This window comes from Somniosus microcephalus, chromosome 10, assembly GCF_052327205.1.
Source record: "Somniosus microcephalus isolate GS21.2 chromosome 10, FLI_Smic_1.0, whole genome shotgun sequence".
NCBI classification, from domain to species: domain Eukaryota; kingdom Metazoa; phylum Chordata; class Chondrichthyes; order Squaliformes; family Somniosidae; genus Somniosus; species Somniosus microcephalus.
The window spans coordinates 231,115,410-231,138,701 of NC_140996.1; the positions used below are offsets into that span (position 1 = coordinate 231,115,410).

At 51.9% G+C, this 23,292-nt stretch overlaps 1 protein-coding gene across 1 annotated transcript in view; it reads right to left on the reverse strand.

Moving 5' to 3' along the window:
* Nucleotides 1–23,292, reverse strand: part of arrb1 (arrestin, beta 1) — a 211,741-nt gene that overhangs the window by 42,561 nt on the left and 145,888 nt on the right. The window contains exons 5-8 of the mRNA XM_085999750.1: nucleotides 21,100–21,296; nucleotides 18,545–18,604; nucleotides 6,824–6,891; nucleotides 4,372–4,507 (exon numbers count right to left, since the gene is read on the reverse strand). Of these exons, the coding sequence (XP_085855876.1) occupies nucleotides 4,372–4,507; nucleotides 6,824–6,891; nucleotides 18,545–18,604; nucleotides 21,100–21,296 (461 nt within the window). The remainder of the gene's footprint in view (nucleotides 1–4,371; nucleotides 4,508–6,823; nucleotides 6,892–18,544; nucleotides 18,605–21,099; nucleotides 21,297–23,292) is intronic.

Here is a 23,292-nt window from a genome sequence, read left to right on the forward strand (position 1 = left end):
CCCTGCCTAGCCTATCCAAACTAGTCATAATCTTGTTCACTCGGAGGGTTGTGAACCTTTGGAATTCTCTACCCCAGAGGGCTGTGGATGCTGAGTCGTTCAGTATATTCAAGGCTGGGATCGAAAGGTTTTTGGACTCTAGGGGCTGAAAATTCAGTAGGGTTAGCGCCCCATTTGAGGCGCTAGAGGGCCTAGCGCCGGAGTTATGGCCGGTTTGTAAATTCAGTGGGGCCCTGCCATCGGCGTTAGACCGGTTGCGCTGCGCCGGCACCGATGACGTCATCGGTGTGCGCAGTGTCCCGGTTGCCGTGGTGACGGGCCCCAACGCCGAAATTGAGTTGCGGCCGCCTCGCCCGTGGCAGCCGCAACTAACGATGTTTCAGCAGAGTCCTACGCGAGTTAGCGCCGGCGCATTAAGGTCGCGCGGCGGCCGGCCGCTTTCCCGCCGGCCGCCTGCCCACACCTCCCTCCCCGGACTCCTCCACCCCCCCCCCGCGGAACAGATGCGCCTGGCCTGCGAGCCCGGCACTTCTCCGAGGTGCCGGGCTCATTTTTTTCAAGATTTCAACGGCCAGCGGGCGGGTGCAGGCAGCTCCTCCTTAACTGAAGGAGGAGGCCTGCACTTCCCCAGCCTGCCGCACCGCATCGGGTGCCGCAGCGCCGGAATTGCGCCGCAATGCAGCAGTCAGCGCCCATTTCGAGGCGCTGACACCCTCCTGTAGCGCCGGCAGCCGTTTGGGCGCGGCGCTACTGAATTTTTGGCGCGCGCAGGGGGACTTAGCGCCGGCGCTAAATTTCCGGCGCTAAAGCCCTGGCGCGGCGCCAACTGAATTTCTAGGCCTAGGGGTTCGAGGGATATGGGGATCAGGCGGGAAAGTGGAGTTGAGGTCGAAGATCAGCCATGATCTTATTGAATGGTGGAGCAGGCTCGAGGGGCCGAATGGCCGACTCCTGCTCCTAATTCTTATGGTCTCATCAGTTTCAGAGTGTATTCATCGCGGTAGGTAATACAATGATTTGACTGGCTCCATTCATCGTGTTGCGGTCCAGGTTTCCTGTTAACACATTCGTTAGCCCAGAGACTGCCCACTCCTCCCCCCTCCATCACTCTAATCAACATGGAAATCACAGGCTGAGAAACTGTAAAACCTCAGCCTACATCTAATAACAGATACCCGGGAGTGAGTTACAGGCTGGAATCTAATCGAGGGGTTCGGGGGGTTTATATATAGAATAACAGATGCCCAGGAGTGAGTTACAGGCTGGAATCTAATCGAGGGGTTCGGGGGGTTTATATATAGAATAACAGATACCCAGGAGTGAGTTACAGGCTGGAATCTAATCGAGGGGTTCGGGGGGTTTATATATAGAATAACAGATACCCGGGAGAGAGTTACAGGCTGGAATCTAATCGAGGGGTTCGGGGGGTTTATATATAGAATAACAGATACCCGGGAGTGAGTTACAGGCTGGAATCTAATCGAGGGGTGCGGGGGGTTTATATATAGAATAACAGATACCCGGGAGTGAGTTACAGGCTGGAATCTAATCGAGGGGTTCGGGCGGTTTATATATAGAATAACAGATACCCGGGAGTGAGTTACAGACTGGAATCTAATCGAGGGGTTCGGGCGGTTTATATATAGAATAACAGATACCCGGGAGTGAGTTACAGGCTGGAATCTGATCGAGGGGTTCGGGGGGTTTATATATAGAATAACAGATACCCGGGAGTGAGTTACAGGCTGGAATCTAATCGAGGGGTTCGGGGGGTTTATATATAGAATAACAGATACCCGGGAGTGAGTTACAGGCTGGAATCTAATCGAGGGGTTCGGGGGGTTTATATATAGAATAACAGATACCCGGGAGTGAGTTACAGGCTCGAATCTAATCGAGGGGTTCGGGGTGTTTATATATAGAATAACAGATACCCGGGAGTGAGTTACAGGCTGGAATCTAATCGAGGGGTTCTGGGGGTTTATATATAGAATAACAGATACCCGGGAGTGAGTTACAGGCTGGAATCTAATCGAGGGGTTCGGGGGGTTTATATATAGAATAACAGATACCTGGGAGTGAGTTACAGGATGGAACCTAATTGAGGGGTTCGGGGGGTTTATATATAGAATAACAGATACCCGGGAGTGAGTTACAGGCTGGAATCTAATCGATGGGTTCGGGGGGGTTTATATATAGAATAACAGATACCCGGGAGTGAGTTACAGGCTGGAATCTGATCGAGGGGTTCGGGGGGTTTATATAGAATAACAGATACCCGGGAGTGAAACACAGGCTGGAATTTAATCGAGGGGTTCGGGGGGGTTTATATATAGAATAACAGATACCTGGGAGTGAGTTACAGGCTGGAATCTATTCGAGTGGTGCGGGGGGTTTATATATAGAATAACAGATACCCGGGAGCGAGTTACAGGCTGGAATCTAATCGAGGGGCTCGGGGGGTTTATATATAGAATAACGGATACCTGGGAGTGAGTTACAGGCTGGAATCTAATCGAGGGGTGCGGGGTTTTATATCGAATAACAAATACCGGGGATGAGTTACAGGCTGGAATCTGATCGAGGGGCTCGGGGGGTTTATATATAGAATAATAACGGATACCTGGGAGTGAGTTACAGGCTGGAATCTAATTGAGGGGTGCGGGGGGTTTATATATAGAATAACAGATACCCGGGAGTGAGTTACAGGTTGGAATCTAATCGAGGGGTTCGGGGGGTTTATATATGGAATAACAGTTACCCAGGAGTGAGTTACAGGCTGGAATCTAATCGAGGGGTTCGGGGGGTTTATATATAGAATAACAGATACCCGGGAGTGAGTTACAGGCTGGAATCTAATCGGGGGGTTCGGGGGGTTTATATATAGAATAACGGATACCCGGAAGTGAGTTACAGGCTGGAATCTAATCGAGGGGTTCGGGGGGGGGGTTTATATATAGAATAACAGATACCCAGGAGTGAGTTACAGGCTGGAATCTAATCGAGGGGTTCGGTGGGGGGGGTTATATATAGAATAACAGATACCCGGGAGTGAGTTACAGGCTGGAATCTAATCGAGGGGTTCGGCGGGTTTATATATATAATAACAGATACCTGGGAGTGAGTTACAGGCTGGAATCTAATTGAGGGGTTTGGGGGGTTTATATATAGAATAACAGATTCCCGGGAGTGAGTTACAGGCTGGAATCTAATCGAGGGGTTCGGGGTTTTTTTATATAGAATAACAGATACCCAGGAGTGAGTTACAGGCTGGAATCTCATCGAGGGGTTCGGGGGGTTTATATAGAATAACAGACACCCGGGAGTGAGTTGCAGGCTGGAATTTAATCGAGGGGTTCGGGGGATTTACATATAGAATAACAGATACCTGGGAGTGAGTTACAGGCTGGAATCTAATCGAGTGACGCAGGGGTTTTTTATATAGAATAACAGATGCCCGGGAGTGAGTTACAGGCTGGAATTTGATCGGGGGGTTCGGGGGGTTTATTTATAGAATAACAGATACCAGGGAGCGAGTTACAGGCTGGAATCTAATCGAGGGGCTCGGGGGGGTTTATATATAGAATAACGGATACCTGGGCGTGAGTTACAGGCTGGAATCTGATTGAGGGGTTCAGGGGGTTTATATATAGAATAACAGATACCTGGGAGAGAGTTACAGGCTGGAATCAAATCAAGGGGTTCGGGGGTTCATATATAGAATAACAGATACCTGGGAGAGAGTTACAGGCTGGAATCTAATCGAGTGGTTCGGGGGTGTTATATATAGAATAACAGATATCCGGGAGTGAGTTACAGGCTGGAATCTAATCGAGGGGTTCGGGGGGTTTATATATAGAATAACAGATACCCGGGAGTGAGTTACAGGCTGGAATCAAATCGAGGGGTTCGGGGGTTCATATATAGAATAACAGATACCTGGGAGTGAGTTGCATGCTGGAATCTAATCGAGGGGTTCGGGGGGTTTATATTTAGAATAACAGATACCTGGGAGTGAGTTACAGGCTGGAATCTAATCGCGGGGTTTGGGGGGTTTATATATAGAATAACAGATACCCGGGAGTGAGTTACAGGCTGGAATCTAATCGAGGGGTTTGGGGGCGTTATATATAGAATAACAGATACCCAGGAGTGAGTTACAGGCTGGAATCTAATCGAGGGTTTCGGGGGGTGTATATATAGAAAAACAGATACCCGGGGGTGAGTTACCGGCTGGAATCTAATCAAGGGGCTCGGGGGGGTTTATATATAGAATAACAGATACCCGGGAGTGAGACACTGGCTGGAATCTAATCGAGGAACCGTGCTGATCCATTCTCTGGCCCTCCCAACCATTCAGCCATGTCTCACCTCTTTGTCCAGCGATGCCTCCAGGTGGAGGGGCTTGTCCGACATGAGGAACTGCCTGGTGGTCTCGGCCATGGGCTGTGGACCTGGCCTCTCCGGCGCATACTGCACCTTACGAATCACCAGCCTCACCGAGTTCCTGCCGGCAAAGATAAGGAGGCGTATCACAAGGTTCGTCCAAATATAACCAGCGACCACCATCAGAAACTCAGAACAATAAAAGAAAGAAAGTCTTGCATTTCTATAGCGCCTTTCACGACCTCAGGACGTCTCAAAGCGCTTTACAGCCAATGAAGTACTTTTTGAAGTGGAGTCACTGTTGTAATGTAGGAAACACAACTAATTTGCGCACAGCAAGATCCCACATACAGCAATGTGATAATGACCAGATAATCTCTTTTGGTGATGTTGGTTGAGGGATAAATATTGGCCCCAGGACACCGGGGAGGAACTCCCCTGCTCTTCTTTGAATAGTGGCCATGGGATCTTTTACATCCACTTGACAGATCAGACGGGGCCTCGGTTTATTGTCTCATCCGAAAGACACACCTCCGACAGTGCAGCACTTCCTAAGTCCGGCCCCTCCGACAGTGCAGCGCTTCCTCAGTGCTGTCCCTCCGACAGTGCGGCGCTCCCTCAGTACTGCCCCTCCGACAGTGCAGCACTCCCTCAGTACAGCCCCTCCGACAGTGCGGCGCTCCCTCAGTACTGCCACTCCGACAGTGCGGCGCTCCCTCAGTACAGCCCCTCCGACAGTGCGGCACTCCCTCAGTACTGCCCATCCGACAGTGCGGCACTCCCTCAGTACTGCCCCTCCGACAGTGCAGTGCTCTCTCAGTACTGCCCCTCCGACAGTGCAGCACTCCCTCAGTACTGCCCCTCCGACAGTGCAGCGCTCCCTCAGTACTGCCCCTCCGACAGTGCGGCGCTCCCTCAGTACTGCCCCTCCGACAGTGCGGCGCTCCCTCAGTACTGCCCCTCCGACAGTGCGGTGCTCCCTCAGTACTGCCCCTCCGACAGTGCGGCGCTCCCTCAGTACTGCCCCTCTGACAGTACGGCGCTCCCTCAGTACTGCCCCTCCGACAGTGCGGCGCTCCCTCAGTACTGCCCCTCCGACAGTGCGGCGCTCCCTCAGTACTGCCCCTCTGACAGTGCGGCGCTCCCTCAGTACTGCCCCTCCGACAGTGCGGCGCTCCCTCTGTACTGCCCCTCCGACAGTGCGGCGCTCCCTCAGTACTACCTCCCGGACAGTGCAGCGCTCCCTCAGTACTGCCCCTCCGACAGTGCGGCGCTCCCTCAGTACATCCCCTCCGACAGTGTGGTGCTCCCTCAGTACTGCCCCTCCGACAGTGCGGCGCTCCCTCAGTACTGCCCCTCCGACAGTGCGGCACTCCCTCAGCACTGCACTGGAGTTTCTGCCTGGATTTTGCACTCAAGCCTCTGGAGTGGAACCCTGACTGAGAGGCGAGAGCGCTGCCCACTGAGCCACGGCTGACACTGTGACCCACAGGTCTAGGGCAGAATTCTTCTCTCCGAGGTGGGAGAGAATGAGAGATAATTCGGGGGCAGTGGCGGAGGGTGGGTGGGGTGGTCATAGTTTGAGGCCTATTGCCCCCTAGGAAGCCTGTGAACTCACCTTCAATGTCTGACACATTGAATACAAAAGCAAGGAAGTTATGCTAACCCTTTACAAATCACTGGTTCGGCCTCAGCTGGAGGATTGTGTCCAATTCTGGGCATCGCACTTTAGGAAGGATGTCAAGATCTTGGAGAGGGTGCACAGGAGATTTACTAGAATGGCTCCAGGGATGAGGGGCTTCAGTGATGTGGAGAGACTGGAGAAGCTGGGGGTTGTTCTCCTTAGAGCAGAGAAGGTTAAGGGGAGATTTAATTGAGGCGTTCAAAATCATGAAAGGTTTGATAGAGTAAATAGGGAGAAACTGTTTCCTCTGGCGAGTGGGTCAGTAACCAGAGGACACAGATTTAAAATAATTGGCAAAAGAACTATTGGGGAAACGTGGAGAAATTTCTTCACACAGAGGGTTGTTGTGATCTGGAACGCACTACCTGAGAGGACGATGGATTCAGATTCCAGAGGAACTTTCAAAAGGCAATCGGACATGTTCTTGAAGAGGATTAATGTGAAGGGCTATGTGGAAAGAGCAGGGGGGAGTGGGACTAATTGGAGAGCTCTTTCAAAGAGCTAGCACAGGCACGACGGGCCGAATGGCCTCCTCCTGTGCTGTAAGATTCTATGTAAACGGTAGTGAGGGGAGCGGCTCCCAGTGGGATGTCCCTCCTGTCCACTTACGATACCACCGCCTCCCACAGTGTGGGCTCATTTGAACATCTGTCGCCAGGCGGAGGAAACGAGTGAGAGTCAAGCGGCAGCTGGCTTTACACCTTGCCCCCAGAATTCCTTTTCCACAATGAATGAAGAAAAAAAGGCCCCTACCTTTTATGAATTTTCTCTTCTAGGTTTTCTGCACAGAATGTTTTCACCTCAAAGTCTACACCGCAAGCCTTGAGAAGATAAAGAAAGACATTCCTGAACAGTACACAATAAGGAATATATTACCCCTTTTACTCCTGATATCACGGCCTCGTGTACATTAAGAATGAAAGACTTGCATTTCTATAGCGCCTTTCACGACCTCAGAACATCCCAAAGCGCTTTACAGACAATGAAGTACTTTTTGGAGTGTAGTCACTGTTGTAATGTAGGAAACGCGGCAGCCAATTTGCGCACAGCAAGCTCCCACAAACAACAGTGTGATAATGACCAGATAATCTGTGTTAGTGATGTTGATTGAGGGATAAATATTGGCCCCAGGACACCGGGGATAACTCCCCTGCTCCTCTTCGAAATAGTGCCATGGGATCTTTTACATCCACCTCAGAGAGCAGTACTGCCCCTCCGACAGTGCGGCACTCCCTCAGTACTAACCCTCCGACAGTACAGCGCTCCCTCAGTACTGCCCCTCCGACAGTGCGGCGCTCCCTCAGTACTGCCCCTCCGACAGTGCCGTGCTCCCTCAGTACTGCCCCTCTGACAGTGCGGCGCTCCCTCAGTACTGCCCCTCCGACAGTGCGGTGCTCCCTCAGTACTGCCCCTACGACAGTGCGGCGCTCCCTCAGTACTGCCCCTCCGACAGTGCGGCGCTCCCTCAGTACTGCCCCTCCGACAGTGCGGCGCTCCCTCAGTACTGCCCCTCCGACAGTGCGGCGCTCCCTCAGTACTGCCCCTCCGACAGTGCGGCGCTCCCTCAGTACTGCACCGGGAGTGTCGGCCTAGATTTTTGTGCTCAAGTCCCTGGAGTGGGACTTGAACCCACGACCTTCTGACTCAGAGGCGATGGTGCTGCTCACTGAGGCACGACTAAACACTCCTAGCGACTATAAGCAGATGGGAACAAAGTGAATCCAACAACAGAGGGAGCAGGGCAATGGGAATGAAGAGAAGTAATGGGCCCATCACACCCAATCTATGCAAGGAATGACTCCTTTATAAAGAGGCAGGAATCAGTGCCGGGACCACTTCGGCATCGGAAGTACAATTTCCAAATTTGCAGATGTCACCAAATAAGAGGGTTGCAATTAATACAGAGGAGGACTGCAATAAAATACAAAAATACATTAATAATCTTGCAGGATGGGCGTGTATTTGGCAAATTAGTTTCAATATAGATAAGTGTGAGGTGGTGCATTTTGGTAGGAAGAATAAGGAGGCCTCTCACTGCTTGGGAAATATGTCTCAATGGGGTAGAGGAACAGAGGGATCTGGGGGTACAGATACACAGATCACTCAAAGTATCGACGCAGGTTAATAAGGCCATAAAAACAAAACAAAGCACTGGGGTTCATTTCTAGAGGGGTAGAATTGAAATGCAGGGAAGTGATGTTAATCTTGTATCGAACCTTGGTTAGGCCACACTTGGAGCACTCTGCACAGTTCTAGTCGCCTTATTATAAAAAGAATATAGAGACACTGGAGAAGGTGCAAAATAGATTTACAAGGATGATACCAGAACTGAGCGGTTATAACTATCAGGACAGATTGAACAGGCTGGGGCTCTTTTCTCTAGTAAAGAGAAGGCTGAGGGGTGACCTGATAGAGGTGTTTAAAATTATGAAAGGGTTTGATGGGGGTAGATGTAGAGAAGAGTTTTCCACTTGTGGGGAGACCAGAACTAGAGGCCATCAATATAAGATAGTCACTAATAAATCCAATAGGGAGTTCAGGAGAAACCTCTTTACCCAGAGAGCGGTGAGAATGTGGAACTCGCTACCACAGGGAGTGGTTGAGGCGAATAGTATCGATGCATTTAAGGGGAAGCTGGATAAACACACGAGGGAGAAAGGAATAGAAGGATATGGTGATGGGGTGAGATGAAGAGGGGTGGGAGGAGGCTGGTGTGGAGCATAAATACCGGCACGGACCTGATGGGACGAGTGGCCTGATTCTGTGCTGTGAATACTGTGTAACTCTGTGTAATGTAGACACCCAGCTAAAGACAGGATTGCACGTTCTGAGATGGTGGTTGGGGTTAAGAGATATGGGGAGAAGGTGGGTAGGTGGGGTTGGGGATATGGGGAGCAGGTGGGTAGGTGGGGTGAGGGATATGGGGAGAAGGTGGGTAGGTGGGGTGAGGGATATGGGGAGAAGGTGGGTAGGTGGGGTTGGGGATATGGGGAGAAGGTGGGTAGGTGGGGTGAGGGATATGGGGAGAAGGTGGGCAGGTGGGGTTGGGGATATGGGGAGAACGTGGGTAGGTGGGGTTGGGGATATGGGGAGAAGGTGGGTAGGTGGGGTTGGGGATATGGGGAGCAGGTGGGTAGGTGGGGTTAAGAGATATGGGGAGAAGGTGGGTAGGTGGGGTTGGGGATATGGGGAGCAGGTGGGTAGGTGGGGTGAGGGATATGGGGAGAAGGTGGGTAGGTGGGGTGAGGGATATGGGGAGAAGGTGGGTAGGTGGGGTTGGGGATATGGGGAGAAGGTGGGTAGGTGGGGTGAGGGATATGGGGAGAAGGTGGGCAGGTGGGGTTGGGGATATGGGGAGAAGGTGGGTAGGTGGGGTTGGGGATATGGGGAGAAGGTGGGTAGGTGGGGTGAGGGATATGGGGAGAAGGTGGGCAGGTGGGGTGAGGGATATGGGGAGAAGGTGGGCAGGTGGGGTGAGGGATATGGGGAGAAGGTGGGTAGGTGGGGTGAGGGATATGGGGAGAAGGTGGGCAGGTGGGGTTGGGGATATGGGGAGAAGGTGGGTAGGTGGGGTTGGGGATATGGGGAGAAGGTGGGTAGGTGAGGTTGGGGATATGGGGAGAAGGTGGGTAGGTGGGGTTGGGGATATGGGGAGAAGGTGGGTAGGTGGGGTTGGGGATATGGGGAGAAGATGGGTGGGTGGGGTTGGGGATATGGGGAGAAGGTCGGTAGGTGGGGTTGGGGATATGGGGAGAAGGTGGGTAGGTGGGGTTGGGGATATGGGGAGAAGGTGGGTAGGTGGGGTTGGGGATATGGGGAGAAGGTGGGTGGGTGGGGTTGGGGATATGGGGAGAAGGTGGGCAGGTGGGGTTGGGGATATGGGGAGAAGGTGGGTAGGTGGGGATGAGGTATATGGGGAGAAGGTGGGTAGGTGGGGTTAAGAGATATGGGGAGAAGGTGGGTAGGTGGGGATGAGGTATATGGGGAGAAGGTGGGTAGGTGGGGTTAAGAGATATGGGGAGAAGGTGGGTGGGTGGGGTTGGGGATATGGGGAGAAGGTGGGTGGGTGGGGTTAAGAGATATGGGGAGAAGGTGGGTAGGTGGGGTTGGGGATATGGGGAGAAGGTGGGTGGGTGGGGTTGGTGATATGGGGAGAAGGTGGGGGGGTGGGGTTGGGGATATGGGGAGAAGGTGGGTGGGTGGGGTTGGGGATATGGGGAGAAGGTGGGTGGGTGGGGTTAAGAGATATGGGGAGAAGGTGGGTAGGTGGGGTTGGGGATATGGGGAGAAGGTGGGTGGGTGGGGTTGGGGATATGGGGAGAAGGTGGGTAGGTGGGGATGAGGTATATGGGGAGAAGGTGGGTAGGTGGGGATGAGGGATATAGGGAGAAGGTGGGTGGGTGGGGTTGGGGATATGGGGAGAAGGTGGGCAGGTGGGGTTGGGGATATGGGGAGAAGGTGGGCAGGTGGGGTTGGGGATATGGGGAGAAGGTGGGTAGGTGGGGATGAGGTATATGGGGAGAAGGTGGGTAGGTGGGGATGAGGGATATAGGGAGAAGGTGGGTGGGTGGGGTTGGGGATATGGGGAGAAGGTGGGCAGGTGGGGTTGGGGATATGGGGAGAAGGTGGGTAGGTGGGGATGAGGTATATGGGGAGAAGGTGGGTAGGTGGGGATGAGGGATATGGGGAGAAGGTGGGTAGGTGGTGTAAAGTCTGTGGGTTGTATAGCGAAGTAATACACAGACTACAAGAGTAACTTAAACAGGACTTTACTATTCGAAGATCAGGGCGAATTTGCCCAATAAATTCTGCCACAGAACTTATATACCGGTGTGGTCACCGTCGGTATTACAGTATACAGCAGCCAGGATAAAGTAGTGCCACACCTAAAATAGTTCTCTTAAAGGTGGACGGTTACATACAATAGTTCTCTTAAAGGTAGAACAGTTACATACACTACAATCCTCCCTTTTTAGCTTACAACATACTTATTCTCCATTAACATAACATCATAACATATCCAACTTCATGTTACAACAGTTCACAGAGGTAGTCTCTGTGGGAAACAGTTCACAGATTCAGTCTCTGATCTTCTTGACTCGGTCCGGACCACGCCTCCATGGTGTAGTCGGGTCACCTTGCTAGAGGGACTCCTCCCATAGTCCTTCCCTAGACTTAACAGCTTTACTTCCATCACTTCTGAACCAGCATTGCTGACTTTTTTAAAACAAACAAAAAACAGTTGGATTGCCTTGGGAAATATTCCTACTTTCCAACTGATTTGGCTCCGTTCGGGGGACCACGTGTGTGATCGGGTAGAGGTAATAATGGTTCAGATGGTTATCATCTTCTGCTTCGTCTTTTCCTTTTTTGCTTCTTGGAGACTCTCGCGGCTCCATTGTCAGCTGCCAGCTGTAACGCCACCATCTCCCTATGTTCCTTAGACTTTAAGTGATTCATCCTGATTTCGGCACTTTGGGAGTTCTCGGCACAAGCTGGGCAGACCAGGTCCTCGTAATATTCAGTGTCACTCAACAGATCATGGTAATATTCGGTGTCGTCCTGAGCTAGGCCAGCGAGAGGGTCTTCTATTTCCTCCTTACCCAGCTGGACGTTAGCCAGCTTTTGTTCCAAATCCAGACATCTTTCCTGAAGAGACTTCTTCATGTGTTCCGCTTCATCCAGCTTTTTCTGGGCTTTCAGCAAGTCTTTTACTAATGACCTCATTTGTGATTTCAATACTTCAACTTCCTTCGGAGATTGATTGATCGGACTATTCAATCCCTCTACTGAAGTAGCTGTTTCAGCATTCTGTTGTTCTACATTGACGTGAGTCAGCGTACTTTTGGCATCCAAGGGCTGCTCTGCTGCAGTCTTCTCCGTCTGTGTTGCCACTTCAGCTATTTCAATAACTTTTGAGAGCTCCGAACCCCTTTTCTTTGAAGATTGAGGCTCGTGTTCAAGTTTTTCCCATTTCAGAGACTTGTCCCTCAGCATATGAAGGAGTTGGCTGACTGTTAACTCTTCTGCCATCATCCCTTTCCCATTCGCTGCAGGGCTGTTTATAACCTTGCCCTGGAGGAGTTGGCTGACTGTTAACTCTTCTGCCATCATCCATTTCCCATTAGCTGCAGGGCTGTTTAGAACCTTGCCCTGGGGCTCCTTTGCTGTTTCTACTTCGCCATTATCCGCAGCCCCCACCATTCGAATTTCCACAATTGAATCGTCCGGTGATGCTGCACCCGACTTCAGTAGGAGCTCGGAATTCATGGCGACCAAATCAGCCTTTTCTGCCTGCAACCTGCTAACAAGCGCCTTCAGTTGCTGAACATCTTGCTCCACCAGATTAGAGCACGCACCTTCAGAGACCGAATCAGCTTTGATTCGTTTGGCCTCCTCGCGCAGACGGTTTGTGTGCTCCTGCTCCATTTTCTCTCTCAGCTGCTTCTGTTGTCTTTCCAGATTCTCCCACTCTGTGTCCAAGAACTTTTTCATTGCTGTTGTCTCTTGCTCAACACGGCGACTCAATTGTTCTAATTGCTGTTGTAATTTGAAATAAAGTTGAGTTCGAGCCCGGTGTTCCTCAGTAATGTATATGTCTGTAAACTGGACAGACTCAGAATTCTCTGTCAAACTATGTTGTTGTTGTTCAGTGGAATTCTGTTCTGAAACTTTGTTCTCCTCTGGCGCCCTTTATGCACGCCTTCGTTTTTCCAACCTCAGTCAGCAAGTCCATTTTAGCCTTGTCTTTCATACTTGGGCTGGTCTTATCGTCATCCGTTTCAGAGTCTGAGCTGATTGTCTGCACCGAGTCCTCACTCGTTATTGCTTTTAGGTAGTGCCATTCCATGTCTATTTTCTTGATCCACTCCCATCCTAGAAGTGGTGGTCCTCCCTCAGGTAGTACATATAAGTCCATTCCTGGGTGTTCTTTGCCCCTGTCTCTCACCTTGACTCTTATCTTCCCCATGGGGTATACTTTATGCCCCATGTATGTCTGCAATACGAACTTGGTATCTCTTAAGGGTATATGTGAGAATAGCCGGTTGTAATCCCTTCGATTTATGACTGATAGGGCTGATCCAGTGTCCAACTCCATTTTCACTTGGACTCCGGCTATTTTTAGCATGACCCAGATAGTTTGTAGGTCAGCTTTCTTACTCACATTGTGAATTCTCAGACTACCCAGTTCCTGGCCGTTTGGGTCTGAATCCGAATTCTGTTCGTCTGAACTCTTCTCAGCCACCTTGTGTACTTTGTTGTACTTTTCCGGTGATGGCTTTTTTTTTTGGTTGTTGGTCTTCTTTCCTGACCGGCATACTTTAGCTATGTGACCCAGTTTGCCACATTTTCTACATTCCTGGTTTTTAAACCAGCATTGGTTCTGGTCGTGTGTTGTCTTCCCACAACGATAACATTTCGTTGTACCCGAAGTAATTTGATCCACACTGAGTACCGCTGCCTTCAGCTGCATTTCCGCAGTTCCTTTCGCTGCAGCTTCGTGCGATGCTGCAATAAGGACAGCCCTCTCAATGTAAGGTCGTTCTCTTCGAGTAGTCGCTTTTGCGTTCCTTCCTTCGACAACCCGCACACGAACTTGTCTCGCAATGCCTCTGTCAGATTTCCTCCAAACTGGCAGTATTTCGCTAGTCTACGCAGTTCGACCAAGTATTCCGCGTTGCTTTCCTCTTTCCGTTGCGTTCTCGCATAAAATTTGAATCGTTCCGCCAACATCAGCGGTGTGGGGTTCAAGTGATCCTTCAGAACAGCAACAATATTATCGAAAGTCTGATCCGCCGGTTTAGCTGGTGATAGAAGATGCTTCAATAACCCGTATGTCTTCGCGCCCATCGAGTTTAGCAAGGTTATAGCTTTATCATCATCTTCTATTTTATTGGCCTCACAATATATCTCGATACGTTCTACGTACGTGGCCCAATCTTCCACCTCGGCATCGAAGTTGTTGATGTTACCATGCTTAGGCATCTTCACTATCTCCCACTATCTTTCTGCGAAACAACAGGATTTCTCTTTAACTTTTTAACTTTTTCTTTTTTTTTTTCAAAAATGGCGGTTTCCCGCGCTTGTCTTCTTCCCCGCCTACTGGCAAAATGGCGGTTTCCCGCGCTTGTCTTCTTCCCCCCTACTGGCAAAATGGCGGTTTCCCGCTCCTGACTTCTTCCTCTGGTGGGAGGGGTAAGCTTTGCCCTCGGGCGACGCCCGCTGGTTTACGGGGTTTGTAGCCTGTGCGCCGGCTTCAGTTTATTCTGAAGCGCGCGCTAGAAAAGCCGATCGCGTTCCTTGTTCCCCCCCCCCTTCTTCTTTTCAGCAGGGGCAACCGGCGCTGGGGACAACCAGTTGGCGTCGGACAGATCCAGCTCCTGGTCCTTCACGGCAGCTGCTGCAAGCCGTTGGCCGGAACCTCGCTCGGTCTCTCTCTCGGGCTCTGTCTCTCCCGCTCGCGCGGCTCTCGCTCGCTCTCTCTCGGGCTCTGTCTCTCCCGCTCGCTCGGCTCTCGCTCGCTCTCTCTCGGGCTCTGTCTCTCCCGCTCGCGCGGCTCTCCCTCAGCGGCTTTAAACGCCTCTCCCAGACCTCCCGCAGTCCGGTCCTTTCCTCCCCGGCTGCGGCTGATTCTTCGCGGGTTATTTAGTTATTTATTTATTTATTGCCTCCGCGCCTTATGATCCCGGTCGCAGCGCCTCGCGGCCTCGGTAGGTGCCCGGCCTTTTTCGCTCCAATCGCGCCTCCCAGCCCTCTCGCAGTCCGGTGCTTTCCTCCCCGGCTGCGGCTGAGTTCTCCGTGGCTTATTTATTTTTATATCTCCCCGTGCCTTACGATCCCGGTCGCAGCGCCTCGTGGTCGCGGTAGTTGTCCGGCCTTTTTCGCCGTCGCGGTCTAGTCGTCTCACGACGCTCCCCAGCCCGCTTGTACCGCGGCTTCTGCTCCACGCTGCCCCAGTCTCAGCGCCTCTGGGCCCGACTTCTGTCCGGCTCCTTTCCCCCTCGACCGTGGTCGAGTGCACCGCCCTTATCCTCCGTTTATTTGTTTCTATTTTCCCTTTACTCACAGTCACCGTGGCCGACTTGCCTCTCGTGTTGATCGGCTCACTCACCACCGTGGCAGAAGGGACAATCCGTGCCTGTTGCTGATGGAAGACTTCGTGTTTGAAATCTTCCTCCTTTCTTGGTCTGCAGACTCGAGTTTTCTCTCAGCAAAACGACAAGGGCGGGTGCCTCTTCTCGACGCTCGTTTACTTCTTCAGAAGTATTGTTGCCGCAGGGTAAGATCGAACTCGTCGCCACTGTAAAGTCTGTGGGTTGTATAGCGAAGTAATACACAGACTACAAGAGCAACTTAAACAGGACTTTACTATTCGAAGGTCAGGGCGAATCTGCCCAATAAATTCTGCCACAGCACTTATATACCGGTGTGGTCACCGTCGGTATTACAGTATACAGCAGTCAGGATAAAGTAGTGCCACACCTAAAATAGTTCTCTTAAAGGTGGACGGTTACATACAATAGTTCTCTTAAAGGTAGAACAGTTACATACACTACAGGTGGGGTTGGGGATATGGGGAGAAGGTGGGCAGGTGGGGTTGGGGATATGGGGAGAAGGTGGGCAGGTGGGGTTGGGGATATGGGGAGAAGGTGGTTAGGTGGGGATGAGGTATATGGGGAGAAGGTGGGTAGGTGGGGATGAGGGATATGGGGAGAAGGTGGGTGGGTGGGGTTGAGCGATATGGGGAGAAGGTGGGTGGGGATGAGGTATATGGGGAGAAGGTGGGTAGGTGGGGTTGGGGATATGGGGAGAAGGTGGGCAGGTGGGGTTGGGGATATGGGGAGAAGGTGGGTAGGTGGGGTTGGGGATGTGGGGAGAAGGTGGGTAGGTGGGGTTGGGGGATATGGGGAGAAGGTGGGTAGGTGGGGTTGGGGATATGGGGAGAAGGTGGATAGGTGGGGTTGGGGATATGGGGAGAAGGTGGGTGGGTGGGGTTGGGGATATGGGGAGAAGGTGGGCAGGTGGGGTTGGGGATATGGGGAGAAGGTGGGTAGGTGGGGATGAGGTATATGGGGAGAAGGTGGGTAGGTGGGGTTGAGGTATATGGGGAGAAGGTGGGTAGGTGGGGTTGGGGATATGGGGAGAAGGTGGGTAGGTGGGGTTGAGCGATATGGGGAGAAGGTGGGTGGGGATGAGGTATATGGGGAGAAGGTGGGTAGGTGGGGTTGGGGATATGGGGAGAAGGTGGGTAGGTGGGGTTGGGGATATGGGGAGAAGGTGGGTGTGTGGGGTTGAGCAATATGGGGAGAAGGTGGGTAGGTGGGGTTGGGGATATGGAGAGAAGGTGGGTAGGTGGGGTTGGGGATATGGGGAGAAGGTGGGTAGGTGGGGTTGGGGATATGGGGAGAAGGTGGGTGGGTGGGGTTGGGGATATGGGGAGAAGGTGGGTGGGTAGGGTTGGGGATATGGGGAGAAGGTGGGTAGGTGGGGTTGGGGATATGGAGAGAAGGTGGGTAGGTGGGGTTGAGGTATATGGGGAGAAGGTGGGTAGGTGGGGTTGGGGATATGGGGAGAAGGTGGGTGGGTGGGGTTGAGGGATATGGGGAGAAGGTGGGTGGGTGGAGTTGGGGATATGGGGAGAAGGTGGGTAGGTGGGGTTGGGGATATGGGGAGAAGGTGGGTGGGTGGGGTCGGGGATATGGGGAGAAGGTGGGTAGGTGGGGTTGGGGATATGGGGAGAAGGTGGGTGGGTGGGGTTGGGGATACGGGGAGAAGGTGGGTAGGGGGGGATGAGGGATATGGGGAGAAGGTGGGTGGGTGGGGTTGAGGGATATGGGGAGAAGGTGGGTAGGTGGGGTTGAGGGATATGGGGAGAAGGTGGGTAGGTGGGGTTGAGGGATATGGGGAGAAGGTGGGTGGGTGGGGTTGAGCGATATGGGGAGAAGGTGGGTGGTTGGGGATGAGGGATATGGGGAGAAGGTGGGTAGGTGGGGTTGAGGGATATGGGGAGAAGGTGGGTAGGTGGGGTTGAGGGATATGGGGAGAAGGTGGGTGGGTGGGGTTGAGCGATATGGGGAGAAGGTGGGTGGGTGGGGATGAGGGATATGGGGAGAAGGTGGGTAGGTGGGGTTGAGGGATATGGGGAGAAGGTGGGTAGGTGGGGTTGAGGGATATGGGGATATGGGGAGAAGGTGGGTAGGTGGGGTTGAGGGATATGGGGAGAAGGTGGGTGGGTGGGGTTGAGCGATATGGGGAGAAGGTGGGTAGGTGGGGTTGGGGATATGGGGAGAAGGTGGGTAGGTGGGGATGAGGGATATGGGGAGAAGGTGGGTAGGTGGGGTTGAAGGATATGGAGAGAAGGTGGGTAGGTGGGGATGAGGGATATGGGGAGAAGGTGGGTAGGTGGGGTTGGGGATATGGGGAGAAGGTGGGTGGGTGGGGTTGGGGATATGGGGAGAAGGTGGGTGGGTGGGGTTGGGGATATGGGGAGAAGGTGGGTAGGTGGGGATGAGGGATATGGGGAGAAGGTGGGTGGGTGGGGTTGAGCGATATGGGGAGAAGGTGGGTGGGTGGGGTTGGGGATATGGGGAGAAGGTGGGTGGGTGGGGATGAGGGATATGGGGAGAAGGTGGGTGGGTGGGGTTGGGGATATGGGGAGAAGGTGGGTGGGTGGGGTTGGGGATATGGGGAGAAGGTGGGTAGGTGGGGTTGAGGAATATGGGGAGAAGGTGGGTGGGTGGGTTTGAGGAATATGGGGAGAAGGTGGGTGGGTGGGGCTGGGGATATGGGGAGAAGGTGGGTGGGTGGGGATGTGGGATATGGGGAGAAGGTGGGTAGGTGGGGTTGGGGATATGGGGAGAAGGTGGGTAGGTGGGGTTGGGGATATGGGGAGAAGGTGGGTAGGTGGGGTTGGGGATATGGGGAGAAGGTGGCTGGGTGGGTTTGGGGATATGGGGAGAAGGTGGGTAGGTGGGGTTGAGGGATATGGGGAGAAGGTGGGTAGGTGGGGTTGGGGATATGGGGAGAAGGTGGGTGGGTGGGGTTGGGGATATGGGGATATGGGGAGAAGGTGGGTAGGTGGGGTTGAGGGATATGGGGATATGGGGAGAAGGTGGGTAGGTGGGGTTGAGGGATATGGGGAGAAGGTGGGTAGGTGGGGTTGAGGGATATGGGGAGAAGGTGGGTGGGTGAGGTTGGGGATATGGGGAGAAGGTGGGTGGGTGAGGTTGGGGGTATTGGGGAGAAGGTGGGTGGGTGGGGTTGGGGATATGGGGAGAAGGTGGGTGGGTGGGGTTGGGGATATGGGGAGAAGGTGGGTAGGTGGGGTTGGGGATATGGGGAGAAGGTGGGTGGGTGGAGAGAAAGAGAAAGGGAGAGAGAGAGAGAAAGAAGGGAAGAGGGGACAAAAGGGATGAGGAGAAAAAGAGAGGAGGAAAGAAAGAAGAAAAACTAAAGGGAGGACGCAGCTTCTACCTTGCCAGTGTCTTCAGGTCCTGGTTGCAATGTGACTGAACAAGGTAGGTTGGGAGGAATCTGAAAAAGACGAATGATTCAATGTTAAAATCTCACCATCAGTAGCAGCGTAACCCTCGCTGAGCTTGGCCGATGAATGCCAGACACATCAGCGGGCACAGACGTGCCAACAACACCCGCACCTACCGCAGGAAAAGGAGCATCTCGAGGTCGGAGGCGTTAGTCCATTCAATCATTTGGGAAAATCACCTCAGATACAATCTGACGTCGTCAACAGCAACAATTTAGTTTCAATAAAGATACCATTCAAAAAAAATTTGTTCACAGGACGTGGGCGTCGCTGGCAAGGCCAGCATTTATTGCCCATCCCTAATTGAGAAGGTGGTGGTGAGCCGCCTTCTTGAACCGCTGCAGTCCGTGTGGTGAAGGTGCTCCCACAGTGCTGTTAGGGAGGGAGTTCCAGGATTTTGACCCAGCGACGATGAAGGAACGGCCGATATATTTCCAAGTCAGGATGGTGTGTGACTTGGAGGGGAACTTGGAGGTGGTGGTGTTCCCATGCGCCTGCTGCCTTTGTCCTTCTAGGTGGAAGAGGTCGCGGGTTTGGGAGGTGCTGCTGAAGAAGCCTTGGCGAGTTGCTGCAGTGCATCTTGTAGATAATAAGCATAAGAAATAGGAGCAGGAGTCGGCCATTCGGCCCCTCGAGCCTGCTCCCCCATTCAATAAGATCATGGCTGATCTTCTACCTCATCTCCACTTTCCTGCACAATCCCCATATCCTTGATTCCCTTAATATTCAAAAATCTATCGATCTCTGTCTTGAATATACCCAATGACTGAGCCTCCACAGCCCTCTGGGGTAGAGAATTCCAAAGATTCACCGCCCTCTGAGTAGATGGTACACACTGCAGCCACGGTGCGCCGGTGGTGGAGGGAGTGAATGTTTAAGGTGGTGGAGGGAGTGATGGAATAGATTTCTTTTCATAATGTATCTGAGCCTCTTACAATAATGATACCAGGACTGAGAGGTTATACCTATCAGGAAAGACTGAACAGGCCGGGGCTCTTTTCTCTAGAAAAGAGAAGGCTGAGGGGTGACCGGATAGAGGTCTTAAAAATTATGAAAGGGTTTGATAGGTTAGACGTAGAGAAGATGTGGGCGAGTCCAGAACTCAGGGCCATCAATATAAGATAGTCACTAATAAATCCAATGGGGAATTCAGGAGAAACTTCTTTACCCAGAGAGTGGTGAGAATGTGGAACTCGCTACCACAGGGAGTGGTTGAGGTGAATAGTACAGTTACATTTAAGGGGAAGCTGGATAAACACACGAGGGAGAAAGGAATAGAAGGATATGTTGATGCAGTGAGATGAAGAGGGCTGAGAGGAGGCTCATGTGGAGCATAAACGCCGGCACGGACCAGTTGGGTCAGGCGGCCTGTTTCTGCGCTGTTAATACTGTGTAAAACCGTGTAAACATCCCGGTGAATTTTATTCCAGACTGGAGGAAACCCCATCCGCTAAAGCTCTGTGGATTTTGTGTCTCAGCCCTAGAAAAGCACCTCCGACTGCCCCAGTGTGACTCGTCAGTCCTTTTGGAACCTCTCAGAGTGAGATTGTCAATTTAGTGGCGAATCAGAGGCGATGATGTGCTGCCTACTGGGACCTGGATTGAGACTGCCCAACTCATTTCACACAGAACTCTTAGGGCTTCAATTTCCCCAGGGTTTTCTTCTGGTCGACTGCCATAACTTCGGTACAACATCTATGGAAACTCGGGGAGAAACATCTTAAACAACAACCACAACAACAACTTGTATCTAGACAGCGCCTTTAACGTAGTAAAACATCCCAAGGCGCTTCACGGGAGCGATTATCAGACAAACTTTGAGACGGAGCTACATAAGGAGATATTAGGACAGGTGACCAAAAGCTTGGTCAAAGAGGGAAGTTTTAAGGAAACCTAACTCGCGCCAAGTCCTGTTCACCCATCACCCCCTGTGCTCGCTGACCTACACTGGCTCCCGGTCCGGCAACGCCTCGATTTTAAAATTCTCGTGCTTGTTTTCAAATCCCTCCATGGCCTCGCCCCCTCCCTATCTCTGTAACCTCCTCTAGCCCTACAACACCCCCGAGATCTCTGCGCTCCTCCAATTCTGGCCTCTTGCGCATCCCTGATTTTAATCACTCCACCATTGGCGGCCGTGCCTTCAGCTGCCTGGGCCCTAAGCTCTGGAATTCCCTCCCTAAACCTCTCCGCCTCTCTCTCCTCCTTTAAGGCGCTCCTTAAAACCTCCCTCTTTGACCAAGCTTTTGGTCACCTGTCCTAATATCCCCTTATGTGGCTCGGTGTCAAACTTTGTTTGATAATCGCTCCTGTGAAGCGCCCTGGGACGTTTTACTATGTTAAAGGCGCTATATAAATGAAAGTTGTTGTTCTTGAATGCGACTAGAATAATAATTAACTACAGAAAGAGCTTCTCATTCCCCTCACATGCCTATCTCTGTAATAAGTTCTGCCCTTGGCATAATAAGATGACGATCAGAGGACTAACCTCGAAGGTGAAGGGGTAAGCATGTTCGCCCAGTTTTTTGATCAAGCGCTCCTGAAGACGGGTCAAGGGCTTCTTCTCCTCGGCCACCGGTGGGAAAGCCTGGACATTGGCGACGAAGAGATCCTTCCTAAAGGTCAGCCCCAATACGTCCAAATCCTCCCGGCCATACCGGAAGGCGCAAGTCAAGGTCACGAACACTGCGGAGACAGGAACGAACTATCAGCCTGGCTACAGTATCCACCTGCAAAAAACAGTGCCGAACCAACGTAAAGGACCAGGGGCTAGCTCTGGGCAGGACAGTTCAGGAGAAAAACCTCTTTACCCAGAGAGTGGCGAGAATGTGGAACTCGCTGCCACAGGGAGTGGCTCAGAAAGTGAATTAGCAATATATCGGCCGATCCTTCATCGTCGCTGGGTCAAAATCCTGGCACTCCCTCCCTAACAGTGCTGTGGGAGTACCATCACCACACGGACTGCAGCGGTTCAAGAAGGCAGCTCACCACCAACTTCTCAAGGGGCAATTAGGGATGGGCAATAAATGCCGGCCTTGCCAGCGACGCCCACATCCCATAAACAAATTTTAAAAAAAGAGTGGTTGAGGTGAATTGTGAAGAGGCATTTAAGGGGAATCCAGATAAGCACGTGAGGGAGAAAGGGATAGAAGGATGTGTTGATAGGGTGAGGAGGCTCGTGTGCAGCATAAAGACCGGCACAGACCTTTTGGGTCGATTGGCTTGTTTCTGTGCTGTACATAATGGCCCAGAAATTCGGGTCTCCACGGGTGACTACGCACGGGGTACTCACCCGTAAGCCCAATGGAAGTGCCGGTTTCCTGCATGCACCGCGCATACACGGGAAACCGGCACTTCCGTTCCCCTGAAAGCAGGGGTTCAGAGGTCGAACGCGTGCGCAGGAGAGGCAGCGCGTGCGCATCGAACTTACGCTTTTTTTGCAGGTTTTCCCGGGAGGGTAAGTCTCCAGAAGTTAGACATTTAAAAAGTAGTCGCAAGGCCTGCTTTTTACAAGGTAAGTGGTGAATTAATTAAAATTAAAACATTTTTTCCACAGGTTTATTATTTTTAAATACTTTTAAAAAAGGTAAGTTTATTTTTAGCCCCGTTAGAAAATAAAATTATTTTTTCAAAAATTTAAATTATTGTTTAAAATAGTTATTTCATGTAATTTATAGTTTATTTAAAAAATGTGATGTTTTTTAAAAATGTATTTGAAGATTTTGTGATGTTTTGGGGCTTATAGTATTTATAGGTTTGACAGCTCTTCCTGTCAAACTTATGAATGAAGCATTCCCTGCTCCGATTGGCTCTCCATGGCCCACGTGATCCCAGGGGACGCATCGAACGAACTGCGCCCCTGGGATACGCAAGCACTGCGCGCCGGCAGCTGGAGGAGGCCCAGGATCGGAATCCCACGGTGGCCCACAGCACAACGGCTGGTGCAGTAGGTAAGTGCAGGTCGGGGGCTTGTACCCGCAGGAAGCCAACGACCCGAATGTAATAATGACGAGAATGGGTCTTCAAGATAGCTGGGGATTCAGATGCTGCGACAGAGTGCAATAGTTTTGACACTCAGTTTGTCTTTTCTTCACCTCATACCTTCCAATCTTTGCTCTTCCATTCTCTATCACGGACTCTACCCGCCCATTGAATCTCCTCCCACAGCCCGTGTGCACTCTCCCCTATCATGGACTCTACCCACCCATTTAATCTCCTCCCAAAACCCATGTACATGCTCCCCTAACACGGACTCTACCCACCTGTGATGAAATATTCCATTCGCCACTGCCTGTGACTGAGATCGGTTTCAGTGTCATTTCCCTTCCCCCAGACCTCATTGTATTGTATACTGTAATGTGCTGGAATGTGCTGTGTGTAGGGCTCCACCCATACCTGGCCCCGTTTGTAAGCTAGCTTCAGTCGGGCCTCAGTCTCCAGAAGGAAGACATCTCTCTCTTTTACGTGTTACTTTCTAAGTTAATAAAAGCCTTGTTTTTGTTCTGCTAACTTCGAGTCTCGGAATTATTGAGGCACATCAATTTTATTAACATATTTTTCAACACTATGGATCAACTCCTGAAACCCGAACGTTTGGATTTGGATCAACATGCTCCGGACGCATCAGCACGCTTCGGACACTGGTTTGAGTGTATGGAATTCTTCCTGGACAATTCCGCAG